This window comes from Plecotus auritus (assembly GCF_963455305.1).
Source record: "Plecotus auritus genome assembly, chromosome: 13".
NCBI classification, from domain to species: Eukaryota; Metazoa; Chordata; class Mammalia; order Chiroptera; family Vespertilionidae; genus Plecotus; species Plecotus auritus.
Genome location: NC_137779.1, coordinates 30,201,466 through 30,221,174, shown reverse-complemented (window position 1 = coordinate 30,221,174; position 19,709 = coordinate 30,201,466). Strand labels below are relative to the sequence as shown.

At 58.4% G+C, this 19,709-nt stretch overlaps 1 protein-coding gene across 1 annotated transcript in view; it reads right to left on the bottom strand.

The window, feature by feature from the left end:
- Nucleotides 1-18,930, bottom strand: part of DNAH10 (dynein axonemal heavy chain 10) — a 66,322-nt gene extending 47,392 nt beyond the window's left edge. The window contains exons 1-17 of the mRNA XM_080650243.1: nt 18,851-18,930; nt 17,088-17,188; nt 15,536-15,644; nt 14,791-14,906; nt 14,369-14,585; nt 12,723-12,880; nt 11,841-12,071; nt 10,157-10,347; nt 8,588-8,786; nt 7,390-7,584; nt 5,622-5,798; nt 5,161-5,286; nt 4,018-4,193; nt 3,213-3,364; nt 2,450-2,614; nt 1,403-1,610; nt 975-1,131 (exon numbers count right to left, since the gene is read on the bottom strand). Of these exons, the coding sequence (XP_080506369.1) occupies nt 975-1,131; nt 1,403-1,610; nt 2,450-2,614; nt 3,213-3,364; nt 4,018-4,193; nt 5,161-5,286; nt 5,622-5,798; nt 7,390-7,584; nt 8,588-8,786; nt 10,157-10,347; nt 11,841-12,071; nt 12,723-12,880; nt 14,369-14,585; nt 14,791-14,906; nt 15,536-15,644; nt 17,088-17,188; nt 18,851-18,866 (2,694 nt within the window). The 5' untranslated portion in view covers nt 18,867-18,930. The remainder of the gene's footprint in view (nt 1-974; nt 1,132-1,402; nt 1,611-2,449; nt 2,615-3,212; nt 3,365-4,017; nt 4,194-5,160; nt 5,287-5,621; nt 5,799-7,389; nt 7,585-8,587; nt 8,787-10,156; nt 10,348-11,840; nt 12,072-12,722; nt 12,881-14,368; nt 14,586-14,790; nt 14,907-15,535; nt 15,645-17,087; nt 17,189-18,850) is intronic.
- Nucleotides 18,931-19,709: the final 779 nt, after the last annotated feature.

Below are 19,709 nucleotides of genomic sequence, written 5' to 3'. Positions count from 1 at the left end.
CGCAGGCCGACACTCCATCCCCGGAGCCAAACCGGCCAGGGCCAAATCTGTTCGACATGTTTCTGCTTCATTGTCAACGTTCCCTCACACTTCCGCTTACTGATTTATTTTAGATGTTTTTATGGACTTTAGAGGAAGCGGAGGGGAGAGGGACAGAAATAGAAAAGCAATGAGAGAGAAACACTGATCAGCTGCCTCCTGCACACCCCCTACTGGGGCTTAGAACTCGCCACCCAGGCCTGTGCCCTGATGGGGAATCGAACCGGTGACCCCTCGGTTCATGGTGGGCGCCTAACCACTGAGCCACAGGCTCGGGTCCTCCCGCTTCTCTGGATGAAGGGTGGTTCCCTGGCAGCAAACCAGGGTGTGTCTCGGAGCGCTGGGCGGTGGGAGCAAGCACCCATCCATCGCTGCCCCTGCCACGCTGACGCCGGCGCTGAGCACGCCCACGGCCCCACGTGCGGAGCTTTCTCACGTGGCGCGTGCGGAGCCTCCAACACCTCTGGGCGGCCGCCGTGCTACCACCCCCACTCAGGGAGCAGGCCACGGAGCCCCACTCCAATCCTCTGGCTCCCTTTGTTTGCAGCAATGATGCGAGTCCTGAAGCCAGAGACGTGCGGATAAGCCACACTGTTACTCAGTCATGCGTGTTTATTGCGGGGTGGCGAGGGGGGTTGTATTAAAGCCACAGAACAGGTCACGATTGTGCGGAGAGCAGAGGAAGGAGGGAAGAAAGGGGGCCCGATCGAGCCTTTGGATGCTCCACAGTCTAGAGCTCCACAGCGGGGGCCAGGAAGAGACTAGAAGGGTCTGGACAAAGACGGGGGCGGGCGGGGGGGAGGGGCAGGGCCCTGAGTGCTTGACCCCTCGGGAACTCGCCATGGTGGGGCGGGGCGGGGCGGGGCGGGGCGGGGCGGGGCGGGGCGGGGCGGGGCGGGGCGGGGCGGGCCCACCCCAAGACCCCGCCTGCTCACCCGGGTGACCTCCACGCAGTTGCGGGCGCAGTGGACGCACATCTTGTCGATCTCGTTGGCGTTGGGGTGCAGGATGATCTCCGGAGCCGTCAGAATGGTTTCCGTTTGGAACAAAGGGACGTTCCCCAGGATGAGGGAGTTAAAGGACTGCAAGTTCCTAAGGGGGTGAGGGAAAAGGACGCAGCGCTCGCCGAGCAGAACACAGCCCACAGGACGCAGCCACCGGGAGAGGCCGGACCAAGAGCCCCGCTCGGGCGCCCATGGAGAGTGGGGCTGACGCGGTTATATACCGGCTTTTCTGGCCACGTGTCCCACGTTTTACGAGTTCCAGAGTGCGCTTCCCTCGGTACCTGCAGCCCCGTCACTGCTCAGACACGCAAACACCCCCACCCCCGCCGCGTCCTCAGCACAGCGGCATGAGAGCTCACTTGAGGATGAGCTTGGTCAGGACCTCGTAGACGCGGTTCTCCCAGTACTCGTAGTAGGACGCCAGCTTGGGCGCCTTGCCCGTGTTGGTGTGGATGACCAGGCCCTCGACCTTGGTCAGCAGGGGCCCGATGGCGAGGTACCACCGGACCATGTAGTCCACGTCCTTGGTCCTCTCTCGGTCAATGTGCTCGAAGAACTCCTTCACGCCTGTGGGGAGGCACCGTCAGGGAGCAATCCCCGCAACGCTGTCTCCCTCGGGAACGACGAAAGCAGCCTCACCCTGACCCGCAGCAGAACCAGACCCCACGCCACACTGAGTGGCAGCGTGGCACGTCCACGCGATGTCGGCGCACGGCAGGCAGCGGTCACCCTGTGGGCAAGCCCGCCTTTCTGGGGCGGCTTGTTGAGCAAGTAAATGTGAGCCCATAGCAGCCGTGGGCAAACGACGGCCCGCGGGCCGGATCCGGCCGTTCTATCCGGTTCTCTTGCTCTCCCCTCCGCTCCTTTACTTTGAATTTATATTCGTTCACACAAACACTCCATCCATGCTTTTGTTCCGGCCCTCCGGTCCAGTTTAAGAACCCATGGTGGCCCTCGAGTCAAAAAGTTTGCCCACCCCTGCCCCATAAGAATTACCCATGTGCCCTGACCGGTTTGGCTCAGTGGATAGAGCGTCGGCCTGCGGACTCAAGGGTCCCAGGTTCGATTCCGGTCAAGGGCATGTACCTGGGTTGCGGGCACATCCCCAGTAGGGGGCGTGCAGGAGGCAGCTGAATCGATGTTTCTCTCTCATCGATGTTTCTAACTCTCTCCCCCTCTCCCTTCCTCTCTGTAAAAAATCAATAAAATATTTTTTAAAAAAAGAATTACCCATGATCCCTTCAGGTACGTGGGTGAGACTGTTAGAATTCCATTCATGGAATAAATGCTCATGCGTGTGTGCGTGTGTGTGTGTGCGTGTGTGTGCGCGCGCACGTGGGCTCCCCGTCACGACCAGAACGGCGCTCCGTCCCTCCCACGATGGAGGACACAAGCCGCGGGCCCACCTGGGAGCTCCTCCTCGCTCTTGGGCACCGGGTACTTGAAGAGGTTGATGGACTCGATCAGCGTGAGCCTGGAGGCAATGTCGTCCGCGTTCTTATGGATCTGGTGCACGAGGGACTCGAACTTCCCGATGGCCTGCTTGCACCGCGTTATGTAGTCAGCGATACCTTTGGAGGGAGAGCGAGACGACGCACGGAAGTGAGGACAGACAGAGGCTGCCAGGGGGAGGGAGGTCGGGACGGGAGGGGAGGGTGGCTTTCAGCGGGCACGCAGGGGGCCCTGTGTCCTGGCTGCGGTAATAAGTTAGCTGGGGGGACCAGGTGAGGGAACACGGGATCTCCCCGCACTCATTCTTACAGCGTGCGAATCCATAATCGTTTCCCAATTGAAATGTTAATTTTAGGAAGGAAGGAAGGAGGGAGGAGGGAGGGAGGGAGGGAGGGGGGAGGGAGGGAGGGAGGGAGGGAGGGAGGGAGGAAGGAAGGAAGGAAGGAGGAAGGAGGGAAGGAAGGAAGGAGGGAGGAGGGAGGGAGGGAGGGAAGAGGGAAGGGAGGGAGGGAGGGAGAGAGGGAGGGAGGGAGGGAGGGAGGAAGGAAGAAAGCGAGCTGCGGGTCAGCGGAGTGTGCAAACAGCACCCTCCTCATCCCCACGCCCAACCGCGGCCTCGGGGAGAAGTCAGACTCCCAGCGGGCCTGCCGACCACCCGTCCGCACGCAGAAACCAGAGCCACCCGAGCTGCGCGCCAGGGCAGCAGCAGGGCGTCACCTAGCGAGTTCCAGTTCAGCCTCTTGAACCCAGACCGGAACACGCGGAGCAACTCCTGCGAGTGGTCGTCGAGCAGGACAGTCTCGGCGTCGTTCAGCGTCCCGACCAGCATGTGGTAGTGGTCCAGCACGTGCTGGATCCCCTCCGTGTACCTGCGCGAGCCGGACAGAGCCGGCCCGGGGCGGGGGCGAGGGGGCATGTGAAGCTCACGAGCAGAGCGACGCCCGGCTTACAGATGGCCCAGAGCCCCGGGACCGGCCCGCCGCTCCGATGGGGAGATTTGCAGAATCGCAAAACGATGCCGCTCTTCCCACTAACGTTCCTTTTCTTCGGAACATTTTTTTTTTTTAAATATATTTTGATTTTTTACAGAGAGGAAGGGAGAGGGATAGAGAGTTAGAAACATCGATGAAAGAGAAACATCGATCAGCTGCCTCCTGCACCCCTCCCACTGGGGATGTGCCCGCAACCAAGGTACATGCCCTTGACTGGAATCGAACCTGGGACCTTTCAGTCCGCAGGCCGACGCTCTATCCACTGAGCCACACCGGTTTCAGCATCTTCTTCGGAACATTTTGGTTACTTCTCATTAGAAACGTTGCTTACGTTCACGTGAAAGGGTTCATTATTGTCATTTTTAGGTAAATGAGGGAAAACATATTTTGAAACTTCTTATTTCCACTGGTAAACAGTGGTCGTTATAAAATCCACGAAAACGCAAGCTCTGGGGCAGGGGCTCTGCGTGACTTCCGGCGTGGGGGCAGCCCGAGACCAGAGACTCGCTGCCGCTGTGAGAAGGTGGTACCTGAGAAACTTGTCCTCCTGGAGGGCCACGTTCCTTGCTAATTCGGGGACGGGAAAGCCCAGCTGCTCCAGGTACTTGGTTTCGTTAATAATCTCCCTGAGAGCGAACGGGAAGTTGATCGCAAACATGGTGCCCCTCTCGGAGCTCTCGGCGGTGTCCTCGGGGTTGGCAGAAATCTGTGGAGAGACGTGCCCGCCGTCAGCACGGGAGGGCGGTCGGGAGGCGGTCCGATCAACACCACCCGAACGACACGTGGACTGGACCGTCGGGCTGGGAGCTGGCTGGAACCAGCACGACTACATGATTTTATTTGGTGAACAGAGTTTTGGGGGTTTTTTTTTGTTTGTTTTTAAATATATTTTATTGATTTTTTACAGAGAGGAAGAGAGAGGAGAGGGATAGAGACCTAGAAACATCGATGAGAGAGAAACATCGATCAGCTGCCTCCTGCACACTCCCCACTGGGGATGTGCCCGCAACCAAGGTACGTGCCCTTGACCGGAATCGAACCTGGGACCTTTCAGTCCACAGGCCGACGCTCTATCCACTGAGCCAAACCGGTTAGGGCTGGTGAACAGAGTTTCAATGAATTCCATTTAGCCACCCAACTCGAAACCTGGGCAACTGGATCTAAAATTCCCTAATTCCATCCCCCGAATACATGGAAAAGCTGATGCTGTGAGACCGTGGGCTGGAGTAAGGAGCGGTGGCCGTGGCAGCTGTGGAGGCCCCCCCCCCCCCCCCGGCCCTCGTCACTCGCTCCGGTCCTGCTCCAGTACTTCGGGCACCGAAGACCTAACCCCGCCAGGCCCGGCCCCTCCTCCTCGCAGCTGGAAGGCAGGTACTGAGACTTGCTGTGCGCCACCCCGAAGAGGAAGAACGAGGATGAGTCAGGAGAAGCGCATCTCCCCGCAGATTAAACACGGGCAACGGCCAGCTGGGCCCTGCACGGTTCCGTAATGCTGTGCCACTGGATCCAACTCATGGGACACACGGAGAAACCGAGGCTGAGTGAAGCCGATCCCAGTGCGCTTCCTGGCTGCGACGCTGCGCTGTCCCGCCTCTCTCCTTCCTGCTTCCCCTCGCCTCCCGGCCTGGGTGCGAGTCGAGGGAACGATGCCCGCCCCCCACATGGCACCGCACCTTCATGAGCAGACTCTTCTTCATGAGCGTCGGCAGCAGCTGCTCCGTCGTGTCCCTCCACTGCTCGTACTTCCGGTCCTCGTAGTCCTTCATCGTCCTGCCCACTTCCAGGTACTTTAGTCTCACCTGTCACAGAAGGCAAGCATGTTCATTTGGTCCTTGGAAATAAACCTCTCTCTCTCTCTCTCTCTCTCTCTCTCTCCCCCCCCCCCCCCTCTTTCTCTCAAAAAGAAATGGTCCGCCCATTCTGCCAAAGGAAGCAGACAGAATGTCACAGACACGGAGGGCCAGCTGGGGGGTGGCCCGAGCCCCAGGCTGATGAGCAGAGATCGGCAGCCGCATTCGGTGCAGCCAGGAACTAAGACGGCTTTCGGTTTTAAAAACTGTGTTTTCAGTGATTCTTGGGGCGAGAGAGGGAGCGGGAGAAAGGAGCCTCAGGGAGAGGGACGCGGCCTGCGCACCTCCTCGCCCCGCTCGCTGTCCAGGATCTCCTGCACCTCCTGGAACCGCAGGATGGTGTGCTTGATGCGGTAGAACAGGGAGCGCTCCCAGTAGATGGCGCCCGCCACCGGGGGGTGGTTCTTGTACAGAGGCGGGTTGTCGTGGTTCTGGACGAAGATTTTATTGACGATGTCGATCTGGAAAGACGTGCACGCGCTCTGTGAGCGAGAGCCCACCACGTAGCCGAGGACACTCAGCTGGAGACGTGCATCTCTAAAGAAACGAACACTGGTCCGCCCAGAAGGAGTCTAAAGTCTAGTCACTGCTTTCTCGTGTGCTCCCCAGTGGTTTTCCTCCTGCTGAGCATATGCCGGGCCCAAACCGCCTCCTAGCTAGACTGTGTGCCTCCGGCTGCCATCAGGAGCTCGGACATCTGCTCGGGCGTGGCCAGAGGCCTGTGACGGTGTCACTGGGGTTACTGCGAGGACGCACGCACGCAGGGCGCACCGCTACGCGAGGAGATACTCCTCACTGCGTTCTCCGCGCAGCGAAGAGCCCCCTGCGCTGTGGCTGCCTGTATCACGTGACACACTGACGTGGGGGAGCGCCACGGTCGCTCTGAATTTGGGGGAAGACAGACAGGTGTGGCTGGATTGGTCCCTGTGCCAGCCGCTGCAGGTCTCTGCCCATTACCTCTTTACAATACTGCGCGAGAATGTCATTAAATTTCATCATCATTTGCCGGTTGATGGCCTCCCGTGAGCGGATGTGCTTGAACTTGAGAAGCATGTCAAATGCTGCTTCGGCCGATCGAAGCGTCTTAAAAGATTCGTCAATAAAATTTTTTGCTTCTTTCTCAATAACCTGCCAAAACAAAACAACAACAAAAAGGTCAAGAAAACATCCTTCACGCCACCGTAATTATCCTGCAGAGGCAAACTGGCAAAAAAAAGGTAAAATGATAAATCGGTGCCTGGCGAAGGCTCCCGGTGCTTCGGCGGAGGCTGGCGGGCCGCAGGGACGGCAGATCGCCGCTTGGTTCTCTGCGCTGCCCTCAGCCAGCACCAATGACGGGAAAGACGATTTTCAAACGTTACCTTATTCGGACAAAGACACGGGAGAGGGCACAGCAGCAGAGGACACTTTGGAAGGAGAGAACGTAATTACAGAAGGAGAGAATTTCGCCCAACCCGGCAACGCCCGTTTGCTCCCCTCAGAGACCAATGGGAGGCTGAGCAATGAGGCACCAGGAAGAGGAGGGGCAAGCAAGGGTCCCTTCTCCGCCCCACCCAGGCCGGCTCTGCAGAGAAGCCAGGGTGCCCGGCTCGATTTAAACTAATTCATCGCTGAAACCGGTTTGGCTCAGTGGATAGAGCGTCGACCTGTGGACAAAAGGGTCCCGGGTTCAATTCCGGTCAAGGGCATGTACCTTGGTTGCGGGCACATCCCCAGTAGGGAGTGTGCAGGAGGCAGCTGATCGATGTTTCTCTCTCATCGATGTTTCTAGCTCTCTATCCCTCTCCCTTCCCCTCTGTAAAATATCAATAAAATATTAAAAAAAAAAAACACTAATTCATCCAGGGAGAAATGGGGCCAAAGCAGATGGAGGAATGCTCACTTTCACCTTATGCTCTTCTGTATTTTCATTTTTTACAAAAAGCAGCTATTAACCTTTGTGATTAAAAAAAAAAACACGGACAAAAACTCAAAGGATAACTAAACCACCCGCCGAATTTAAAAGGGAGAACGCAGTGTCCATGTCCCAGATCGACGACGGGGGTTACTTGCCAGGACTTCGATCTTGAAGTCGTCCATCACGTACTTCCAGTAGGGCGAGGACTTGATGCAGAAGGGGTCAAAGGTCAGGCTCTCCATGGGGGTGACCAGGTTGTCCACCCTGCACAGGACGTCGTCGATGCGCTTGGGGTCCCCCGTCACGGCCTTCAGCTCCGGACCAAATATGTTATAAAATTCCTCCATCACCTGTCCAAGCAACAGAACACCAGAAGGTCACCTTCAGAACCCCAGGAGGTCACCTTCAGTTCGCATCGCACTTTCTCGCGACAAGTGGGCGCACGCCCAGCCGGGTCTGAGGAATAGGAACCCGTCCCGCCGGCAGCCTCCTCCCAGTCGGAGCCCGTGGGCACCAGGCCCGCTGCACGCAGGACGGGAGCCAGCCACCTGGACCAGCTGACCTCGCTTGCGTGCTCGGGCCCCTCCCTCGTCTCACACCTCCTCCCGGAGCAGCTCCGGGCCCTGCGCCCTGCGGGGGCCTCAGCATCTCCCAGGACGGCTGCCCGTGGGCAGGAGCGCCGGACTCTGGCTGGCCACGCGTCCTGCCACGGCTTCCCCGAGGCCACGTTCCCAAGCTCTTGGGAAAGCTCCTTCTCGCAGGGCCCGTTCCCAGGCACTGTTTCCTGGACACGGTGTGACCCATCAACCAGCAAGGACTTCACGCCTGAAGGTATACCGCTTTAACAGGAGCCTGATTGCCGAAACCGGTTTGGCTCAGTGGATAGAGCGTCGGCCTGCGGACTGAAGGGTCCTGGGTTCGATTCCGGTCAAGGGCATGTAACTTGGTTGCGGGCACATCCCCAGTGGGAGGTGTGCAGGAGGCAGCTGATTGATGTTTCTCTCTCATCGATGTTTCTAGCTCTCTATCCCTCTCCCTTCCTCTCTGTAAAATATCAATAAAATATATTTTAAATAAATAAATAAATAAAAGGAGCCTGATACCAGACCGGTGTGGCCCAGTGGTGGAGCGTCAGCCTAGGAACCAGAAGGTCACGGTTCAACTCCCGGTGGGGGCACAGGCCCGGGTTGTGGGCTCCATCCCCAGGGTGGGGCGAGCCGGAGGCAGCCGATCAGTGATTCCCTCTCATCATCGGTGTTTCTCCTCTCTCGCTCTCCCTTCCTCTCTGAAACCAATAAAATATATTTTAAAAAAAGAAAGGAAAGGAAAGGAACAGCGCTCCGGCCTCCCTACCTGCAGGATGTCGTAGAGATCCTGGCAGATGGTGGCCATGTAATCCGTCCTCTCAAACAGCCGTTTTCGGTCAAACTCCCACCGGGCCTCCCTCCCCGAGGCCTCGATCTTGGCCCTGGTGTCGAAGTAGGCCTTCTTCCACATGTCCAGGGTGTTCTTGGCCTCCAGGGTTTTGTGCTGTGCACTCGCCCGGTTTTCTCTGTGATCAGAGACCCGAGATGGGAGGGAAGGCGGAGATGCGGCGGGTCCGAGCCACAGGCCCGGGAGCAGGTCTCTCTGGGGAGGGTTCTAACTGAGGCCTCTTTCTCCAGCTAAGCGGGCGGGCGGCTGCTCTGGCCCAAGGGCAAGGGTGGACAGGAGTCACCTGCAGCCCGGACCGCGAGCCAGCGCCCACCAGCGCGCACAGCTGCGCTCACCGGGGAGCGTTCTGTCTGAGCTGGAAGGGGAGCGTTCTGTCTGAGCTGGAAGGGGAGCGTTCTGTCTGAGCTGGAAGGGAGCGTTCTGTCTGAGCTGGAAGGGGAGCGTTCTGTCTGAGCTGGAAGGGAGCGTTCTGTCTGAGCTGGAAGGGGGGCGTTCTGTCTGAGCTGGAAGGGGAGCGTTCTGTCTGAGCTGGAAGGGGGGCGTTCTGTCTGAGCTGGAAGGGAGCGTTCTGTCTGAGCTGGAAGGGGAGCGTTCTGTCTGAGCTGGAAGGGAGCGTTCTGTCTGAGCTGGAAGGGGGGCGTTCTGTCTGAGCTGGAAGGGGAGCGTTCTGTCTGAGCTGGAAGGGGGGCGTTCTGTCTGAGCTGGAAGGGGGGCGTTCTGTCTGAGCTGGAAGGGGGGCGTTCTGTCTGAGCTGGAAAGGGGGCGTTCTGTCTGAGCTGGAAGGGGGGCGTTCTGTCTGAGCTGGAAGGGGGGCGTTCTGTCTGAGCTGGAAGGGGGGCGTTCTGGAAGGGGGGCGTTCTGTCTGAGCTGGAAGGGGGGTGTTCTGTCTGAGCTGGAAGGGGGGCGTTCTGTCTGAGCTGGAAGGGGGGCGTTCTGGAAGGGGGGCGTTCTGTCTGAGCTGGAAGGGGGGCGTTCTGTCTGAGCTGGAAGGGGGGTGTTCTGTCTGAGCTGGAAGGGGGGCGTTCTGTCTGAGCTGGAAGGGGGGCGTTCTGTCTGAGCTGGAAGGGGGGCGTTCTGAGCTGGAAGGGGGCGGTGGCCGTGGGCCCAGGCCAGAGGTCAATGGTAGGGGCTGCCACATCGGAGCAAGGGGACAGTGCCTGGACCCTGGTGCCTGTGTCACCTCCGTACATTTCTTTTGTAAGAAAGTGAAGAAAGGCCCGTGTCTCCTTCAACATTTGATGCTCAGAGGCTGTGCCCCCTGAGGGGCCTGGGGCCCCGAACTCAGAATTTCCTGACTCTGTGCCTCGGTCTCTCCAAGGGTGACTAAGTCCTAGTGAATAAAACCGCCCACATGGCCACGTAGGGAGTATCGCTCGGCCATGAAGAGGAAGGAAGCACCGGCCCACGCTACAGCCCGGCGGACCCGGGGACACGACGCTGAGCTAGGGGAGCCGGACAGCGTGGGGACGCAGCGGCGCGGCGTCTCACCTGAACAGGGTGCGCAGGTTCACCACCCTGCACACGCGCTCAGCGATCTCCCAGGCGATGCGCTCCATGAGCGGGACCATGCGCTCGTCCTTGTTGTAGTGCCGCGAGATGATCCACACCATGCGCAGCGCGCTCATCATGGACGGGATGGTCTCCAGGACCACGTGGAAGCTGGAGCCGTGCGTGATGTTCTGAGCGGGAGGCGGTGCGGAGAGAGCGGAGCGGCCAGCTGAGCCGGGGCCACAGACGCTCACAAAGCACAGGGAGGCCGTGCCGCGCCCGCCCGCCCCACAGGCACTTGCGACGGAGAATGTGTGGGACAAACAGAAGACGTTTAAAATAGGTCTGCATCTGCCCTGACCGGTGTGGCTCAGTGAACAGAGCGTCGGCCTGCGGACTCAAGGGTCCTGGGTTCGATTCCGGTCAAGGGCCTGTACCTTGGTTGCGGGCACATCCCCAGTGGGGGGTGTGCAGGAGGCAGCTGATCGATGTTTCTCTCTCATCGGTGTTTCTAGCTCTGTATCCCTCTCCCTTCCTCTCTGTAAAATATCAATAAAGTATATTTTAAAAATAAATAAATAAAACAGGTCTGCATGGACCGTGAGGGAGAGGTTTGCAATTACAGCAAACAAAGCAATTTACAGACGTGTGTGTAGCATGTGGGTGTCATATGCACAGATAAATACACTGAATTTAGTGGCAGGAGTGTCACCAAATGAATCGAAGCTGCTCCTCTACGAGTGACCTCAGCCAGGGTTTTCCAAGCTACGTGCCCCCGGCAGGGAGTAAAACGATTTTGCCAGCACTCAGCACTTGTGGAAATGCACTTCTTTTAGTGTGCATCAGAAGAACAGATAACTGGCCTATCGAACCCATGACAGCATGGGCATTGTCGTTGAGGGTGAGGCTGGATTACACACTCGCATGCACGTACACACACACACACCGTGAATAACTGAAGCCAGCGTGCCGACGGCCTTGCCAGCTGAGTCAGGCCGGCCAGGGCCACGCAGCGGCGTTTAGCCGTTGTCACCCCGTGGCGCACATCAACTAGTTACTGAAGTTCTGTGGCCAAAAAACACACTCTCTCTCTTGCTGATCTGACAAAAAAAAGACGTTTTGTTGGCCGCTGTCCTGTTTTCCTGGGCGGTCTAAGGGCAAAGAGGTCAGTGCCCTGACTAAAGGCAGGGACGGCACGTTTCAAAGCCCCTGGGCAGGCCCAGCCAGGTGTAGCTCAGCGGTTGAGCGTCGACCCAGGAACCAGGAGGTCACCGGTTCAATTCCCGGTCAGGGCATATGCCCAGGTGTTGGGCTCGATCCCCAGTGGAGGGTGTGCAGGAGGCAGCCAATCAATGATTCTCTCTCATCACTGATGTTTCTATCTCTCTCTCCCTCTCCCTTCCTCTCTGAAATCAATAAAAATATATTAAAAAAATTTTTAAAAAAGCCCCTGGGCAGGCGCCCCGCTGAGCACGCTGGCTCAGGGCACAGCCTTGACGCTGGGGATGTGCCGGCTTTGGACGGGGACAGTGATGGTGGGGACACAGCGCCGGATGTGCTCAGTGCACTGAGCCACGCCCCCATGTGGTTAGCACAGCCACTGCTCCGCGCCTCCCGAGGCAGTGCGCATGCCCGGGCCGCCAAGGCAGTGCGCATGCCCGGGCCGCCGAGGGAGCGGGCGCACCTTGAAGTGGCGCTCCACGGTGGAAAGGAAGCGCACGTTGTCCGAGGCCTCCATGTGCAGCTTGAAGAGGTCCGTCAGCACCGGCTGCAGGTTGGCCACGAGCAGGGAGTCCGACTCCTTGATCACCTCCAGGACCTTCCTGACGACCGGGAGCTTGGTCTGCTCGTGGAGGGCGCTCAGCGTGGCGTTCCTTTCCCTCCAGAACTCAATTTCGGCCAGAGGACCATGACCCTGGAGGGACACGGACACAGCGGCCGTCCTCATCAGTGTCGAGGGGACAGGGGCTGCTCCCCCAGCAGCCATGCTCTGCTCCCCACGCTCCCCACAGGGCGGATGTGCACAAGGACATCGGGATGGACACCCAGGAGGGTCCGTCCAAGCGGATCTCAGGACTTCATCGGGGAGACTAGACAAAGCCACGTGGTCTTTCTCTGGACAATGTGAGGGTGCAGGGCCAGACAAGCTGCAAACCGCTACCCTGAAGGAAGCCCCACAGAGAGGAGGCTGGAACTGAGAGATTCCCAGAGAAACGCAGCCAGCGCCTTGATCAAACCACTCCTGAAGCCAGCATGCCTCTGGACTTGTCAGTTATGTGAGGCAACAAATGCTTTCTTACGGAAGCCAGCTGGGCTGTGTGTCCTGTTCTGGGTGGCCCAACCCTCCTGACTGATACCCAGCATTGCCTTCATCCATCCAGGAAGCAGCCTGGTAGCGCAGACATCACAGAGCCCACGAATACCTTGGGGATGTCTACTTGCATCCTCTAAGGAGGTCCCAGAACAGTAAGAAAAGAGGCTGGCCCACTGGGACCCCCGGACGCGGTTCTTCCTCGGGGAGGCCGCGTGGCTGTGCCCGGCTCTCCGAGAGCGCCGCCCGCGGTACCTGCGGCGTCTTCCTCAGCTGGCCCTCCACGGCCACGGAGATCTGGCCCAGCCAGTTGATGACACACTGCTCCAAGGTCTCAACAATTTCCGGGTCAGCAGCCAGGGCGGACACCTCGCCCTCCACGCTGATGGAGGGCATTTCCAACTTGATCTCACCTGCGAGGAGAAAAGTGCTCGCCAACACTTTGGGGAAACGATTCCGGACAATAATGTTCAGGCTGCCCCGCCGGCTCTTCTCCCCACGGTCCGTGCAAGGTGACACATCCCTGCCCTGACCCGCCTGCATTTCATTAGAGCGAAACTGAAACATTTTGGAGGATTTGTCATTGTCCCAGTGTGAGCCCGAGCAAACGGACGTCGTTATTTAAGATGTTCCTGAATGTAAAACCACTAACTTTCATTTAAAAACTGAGCCCTGGCCGGTGTGGTTCAGTGGGGAGAGAGTCCGCCTGCGGACTGAAGGTCCCGGGTTGGATTCCAGCTGAGGACATGTCCCTGGGTTGCAGGCTCCCAGCCCTGGTCGGGGGCATGCAGGAGGCAACCAATCAATGTGTCTCTCTCAAATTGGTGTTTCTCTCTGTCCCTCCCACTCCTTTCCACTCTCTCTAAAAATGAATTTTAAAAATATCCTCAGGTGAGGATAAAAAAAAAAAGGGGGCCAATTAAAAAAAAAAACAAAAAACTGAACAACCCGAAGAATACAGCTAACATGTATGAGCTTCCCTTGTGGGCAGAGTCCTGATGTAGGTGCCCCAGAGCGCGCGGGGGGCGGGAGGGGGGGGAGCGCGCCGGGGGGGGGGGGGAGCGCGCCGGGGGAGCGCGCCGGGTGAACGTGCAGATCTGTCCTCTGGACGCGCGAATCTGTGGGACAGGAAGGCGGAATGCACCCCACCCCACCACCTCTAAGGCACACCGACGGGCATGTGAGATGGTAGCGAGAACATCTCGGCCTCAGTGTATTTCAGCTCCGGGCCCAGAAAGTCAGCAAAAGCAACGCCAGGCTGACCTCAGCACCAGGTGCAGTGAGTGATGGCCCCGCCCATCCATCAGTGGAGACCTCAGCCCTGAAAGGACACACCTGGGGAGCTGCTGAATGTTCTATTGGATCTTCCCCCGGGACCTCCCCTAAAATCTCCCCTTAAAGCCCTTAGGACGGAGCACACCCGCCCCCTCCCTGCTCCCCAGACACCTGACCTTTACCTTCCTCGAGTCTAAGCTCCCAGGGCCCCTCCTCTGCCTCTGCAACGGGTTTCCTCAGCCCGTGTCTCCTACGAATTACTTCTTCCGCCCTGAGGCTTTCTAAGTAAAAGTTCTCTCTCTAAAAAAAAAAAAAAAGAGTGCACCACCCAGCCAGCGTGGCTCCGTGGTTGAGCATCGACCTACGAACCAGGAGGTCAGGGCACAGGCCCGGGGTGCGGGCTCGATCCCCAGTAGGGGGCGTGCAGGAAGCAGCCAATCCATGATTCTCTCTCATCACTGATGTTTCTCTCTCTCCCTCTCTTTTCCTCTCTGACATCAGTAAGAATGTATTTTAAAAAAAGAAGACGGATCCTAAGTTAAAACAAAACAGCTTGTGGACTCGTAAATTGCCTTTTCCAAGGAAGTCATCACGCCTAACGAAAGGGGAGAGACCTGAAAGCTCACCTTCCAGCTGCTGCACTGTCCTCTGAATGTTATTTGCGAATTTCTGGATGTTCATTAAGAACTCATCCCGTATCAACTGGACGCCGTGGTACTCCACCGCCTCCCCGGGCACGCCCAGGAGGTCCGCTTCCGACTCGAGCGAGTCCAGCATTTCTCCGGGCGGCAGAGCCACGCTCGCCTCCTTGTGCTGATTGAAGGACAAAGCCGGCAAGAACACCTGAAATGCCGAGGGATGGAACCGGTCACCCTACGGCCTCGTGCCGATGGCGTGTGCCCTCACAACGCCCCTGGCTTGGACCCAAAGGCACCATGTAAGGACAGAGCCCAGGACGGGGCCTGGGACCACGAGCTGCCGGCGGCCTGGCGCAGTGACCCCGTGCCTCCACCTTACACACGCCGGCTCTCCCTCCGCCCACCCTCACCTGACATATAATGTCTCTGAGGAAGTGAAGCATGTTCGCGTTCAGGATCCCGTACTCCAGCGTCTCGGGCATGTTGTCCATAGCCTCCTTCATGTAGCTGGCTTCCGAGATGGTCTCTGAAAGGGAGCGGGTGCGAGGGGGCTGCGGGCGCAGGCAAACGGCTCGCACCCGCAGGTCAGGGGCCAGCGCCCTCTGCCCGAGGCCAACAAAGGAGCGTCGTGGCCACAGACTCAGAGTGCACGCCACTCCTGTCCACACGGCCCCTGGCCTGCGACACGCCGACACACACACTGACGCACCGGGGTCCGGACTGCGACACGCGGCGCCCGAGCACTCCCCGGAGGAGCCCGTCTGAAGCCGGACCACAGGAGGACCAACTAGCGTTTCCTAGAAACACCTGCGGGGCTCCCTGCTCTGCGGGCCCCGCCTCCCATCAGTGCCTCCCCGGGCCCCCGGCAAAGTGCCTTCTGAATCCTGGGGTTCTAAAGACACATCGGGTAACAGTCTGCCCGGGGCTGCCGGGTATGACCCCCTGCACCACCAAAGACCAGTCAGCACGGCCGACATGCGAGTGTCAGCTGGACTTGAGATTTCAGTCTAATTAGGGAAAGTGGGGACACACGGATGATTCTCAAGCTTCGGCCTCGGTGCGCCCCCATCTGTGGAGACGTGCACTGTGCTTTGCTGGGCACATTCTTTCTAACACGCGCACCCCCGCGATGGTGCACACTCCCCGGAAAGGTACCTTTCGTATTTCTCAGGAAAAACACCACGTTCTGGGCCAGAAACTCCTCGGGGACAGGAGTGCAGAGCACGTGGAGATGCGTCTTGTCCACGATGTGCTTAACGGTCCTCTGAAACAGGGGCAGCGCGCCCAGGAGATACACCCACTCACCCCGCGACCGAACCCCCCGCTCCCCTGCGCTGGCCCCTCAGGCCCAGCTCTGCTCTCTCCTGACAGCGCAGACGCAGCTGCACCTCAGGCACCAGCCACTCACGGTTTTAAAAAACAACACGCCCCGACCGGTGTGGCTCAGTGGATAGAGCGTCGGCCTGCGGACTGAAGGGTCCCAGGTTCGATTCCGGTCAAGGGCATGTACCTGGGTTGGGGGCACATCCCCAGTAGGGGGTGTGCAGGAGGCAGCTGATCGATGTTTCTCTCTCATTGATGTTTCTAACTCTCTATCCCTCTCCCTTTCTCTCTGTAAAAAATCAATAAAGTATATTTTTTTAAATAAATCTTTAAAAAATAAAAAACAACCTGCGAGTTTTCTGGGCCACGCTTTGCAACAGACCAAGACTGAATTCCGGGTTGGGGTGGGGCACATTCATAAAGCAGTTAAGTGTCATCTCCCTCAGCATAGGTCCGGCTATCAGGGGTGGGCAAACTTTTTGACTCGAGGGCCACCATGGGTTCTTAAACTGGACCGGAGGGCCGGAACAAAAGCATGGATGGAGTGTTTGTGTGAACTAATATAAATTCAAAGTAAAGGAGTGGAGGGGAGAGCAAGAGAACCGGATAGAACAGCCGGATACGGCCCGCGGGCCGTAGTTTGCCCACGGCTGGAAATACTTGCATCCCCGCTTTAAGCTGCACTCCCGGGGCCTGGGCAGGAAAGGGTTAACTCAGCAGGCCTGGGTTGTCCAAACCTTGCACATTGCAAAGTGCTTGGATCCGGCCCTGAGTGACCTGGGTGCAAACCTCTCAGCTTTTGGAATATCCCGCCTGGCGTGAGTGTCTGTACACGGAGGACAGTTGATACCACCTTGGTGACATGGTGACTGCCCGTCTGCTGGGGCCGAGGGTCACACTGCATCAGTTGGACCTCTGAGGGTGCTGGGACTGAGCAGCTGAAGTGAGACTGAGGGCACTTCCCGCCTGTGTGACTGACCCCCTGGACACCAAGGCTCAGGCCGCTTCCCTGATTTGCAACACTTCACACCTGCTGTCCCATGCAGGCAGCCAGGCAGCCGCTGGGAGAATTAGCTGTCCGTGTCCCCACCCCCGGGCAGGCCAGGGGGACGCTCAGGCCTGCGCTCTGCTGGCCGCTGCCCCGCCCCCGTTTTCCTTGTTGGTTTGAATCCGCCCGCTTTCCCTGAGACAAACTCTCTGGGACTACGAAAGCTCTTCTGGGTCCGGGAGTCACTGCAGCGAACCGTTCGATCCCAGGTGGTCTCGGGGCTCCCAACACAGAAGTCTGTCCTTTCCAGGTCCCGGCTGACCGGCGTCAGTCACCCAGCCTCCTTGGAAGGCACCAAATTCCCATCTCCTCCCGCGGAGAAGGAAGCGCGCGTACCTTGGCGAGCCTGTGTTCCGATCTCTCTCTGCTCCACTCCTCGTCCTCTGTGCTCATCATGGACTGATACATGGAACTGGCTCTCGACTGCACATTCTTAGCTGCAGAGCGTCATTCAAGGGACGAGAGGAGCCGGTTACTCAGAAGACTGGGCCCCCTCCCATCAGGACCAAACGTGCGCGCTGCACAGGGCCCTTCATCCACGGCCTGGCATCCAAGGCTGCCTCACGTCTTTCCCAATGCACCCTCTCGTAGCCTCGGCCTGCACTCTAGGCGGGAGAGCGGTACTGCATTTTGGATGGGTCCTCAATCAGAAATTTAGCATGTGTGTGCATGTGTGTGTGCATGTGTGTGTGCATGTGTGCATGTGTGTCTTCTACGACTGTGTCCAACCAGTGACTCCCCAGAGTTTTACTTAGAAAAATGGAGTTTTATCATCAGGAAGAGAACCACAGCTAACACGTTAGCATGTACTCCCTTTTCACTACAAAACTCGGAACTTGTGGGGGCTGCAGAGAAGAGGGATCTGGATAACGGGGCCTGGTCAGAAACTCCCAAGTCGGCAGGTCACGGTGCGTAGCCACGCCGCAGGCACCGAGCTTCTCATCTTTGCTTCAAGCAAAGCCCGGTCCATTCACAGGTTCTCGGGCCTTTGAAAGGCCTCTTTTCAGAGGGCTTCTCCTCCAGCAGGCCCCCCTCCAGGGAGCACACCGTCTTAACTGTCCTGTCAACCCAGTCCCCGTCTTTCTCCCGCGTCCCCGTCGTCTTCGTCACGTGCCCGCCTTCGTCTCAAATGCATAAAAGAAACTACAGCCTGGTACCCTAAGGAGCCTTTGCGCCCTGCTCCCAGGCGTATGGCATCTGCTTGGCCCAAACAGACTCTTAGGAAGATTCCCTGCGGCCCTGGTCGGTGGTTGCGCATCGGCCTGTGCACCGAGAGGGCTCCAGTGCGATTCCCACAGGGCACAGGCCCGCGTTGCCGCTCGGACCCAGTAGGGGGCGCACAGGAGGCAGCGGATGGATGTTTCTCTCCATCTCCTTTCCTCTCTCTCAAATCAGTAAAAACATTTAAAAAAAATAATAACTCTGCAGCCGAAACCGGTTTGGCTCAGTGGATAGAGCGTCGGCCTGCGGACTGAAGGGTCCCGGGTTCGATTCCGGTCAAGGGCATGTACCTTGGTTGCGGGCACATCCCCAGTGGGAGGTGTGCAGGAGGCAGCTGATGGATGTTTCTCTCTCATCGATGTTTCTGACTCTCTATCCCTCTCCCTTCCTCTCTATAAAATATCAATAGAATATATTTTTTAAAAAAAGAAAATAAAAAATAAAAAATAACTCTGCAGGCTTGGACGTCTCTTACATCCACAGGAGAAAAGAGGGGGAGATTCCGACACAGGCACACAGCGGGAAGACAGCCATGCGACCAGACGCCTAAACGGAGTGATGGCCTCCAAGCCAAGGGCTGACCGGCACCAACCACCAGCAGCTGGAGAGAGGAGGGGGATCCGTCCCCCGGGAGCCTCCAGGGGGCGCTCGGCCCGGCTGACAGCTCCCCTTTGGGCTCGCGGCCTGCAGAGGGCCGCCCGTGGAGGTCACCGGTGCTGGCAGTCCCGGAAGACCAATAATGCGCCTGTCAAGCCCCCGCCTGTTCCCTCCGCACGTCCTACCACGTCGGCATCACTCGGGTAAAGAGCACACGTGAGCCCGGTCCGGGCAACGAGCCTCCTGGGTTCTGCCCGCGGAGCGCCCCCCGAACACCGCACCTGACACTTTGTCCATGGACTCGACCTTCTGAGACTTGGTCTCTTCTTCCTCCTCTTCATCCCCCTCCGAGGCAGAAATGTCGTCTTCGCAGCCAGGGAAATGGAAAGAAAGGGTAAGTCATAACTGTCTCACTCCCGGAGGCACCGGGCGTCACAGCTCTCCGTGGAGCTGCGAGGCGGGAGAGCCCAGCCTATGGGAGGTGGTCTCCGAGCGGAAGTGACCCCGGTTGACCCGGAAGCTGGCCCCGGGCAGTAAGCGATCCCTCCCCCTCCCCTGCCCTTGGAATGGGACGTTCCGCCCGCCGTCATTGGCAAGGGCGCAGGCTGAGAGCCGCGTGCGGTTGAGACCACGTGGGTGGGGGCCACGCCTGAGCCCAGCCGAGGCCTGTTGGCAGACTAAGATCCTGGCGATCCTCGTTGCACCAGGGCCCAAAGCAAGCCTCCGGTGGATGCCCCCTGGCTCATTAAACCCGTCTGTCTCCAATCCGTCTGCCCTTCTCCCTGTACGGGCGGCCAGTTTGTGAGCCAACACGGCCATTCAGACATTCAGGGTAGCCGAGACGGCCGTGAGCGACGCAAAGGGAAGACGTGCAAATTCTCCAGCAGGGACTGCACTGGCATCCTCAGATAGGGTGACAGCGGAGGCGAACCAAAAAGGAGGGAAAAGGGGGAGAGACAGAGGCAGCCCAGAAACAGGTCACCACCCAAGGGGGGTTTCCAAGCACCCTTTGGAGGGCCCAGGAATTAACCAGGGGGACCCTCCAGTGAGAATGTAATCTGGGTCCGTGTAGAATGGGGACATCCAGCCAGGAGACACTGGGCTAAACGTGTGAGTATACACAGCACAGAAAACAGCCAC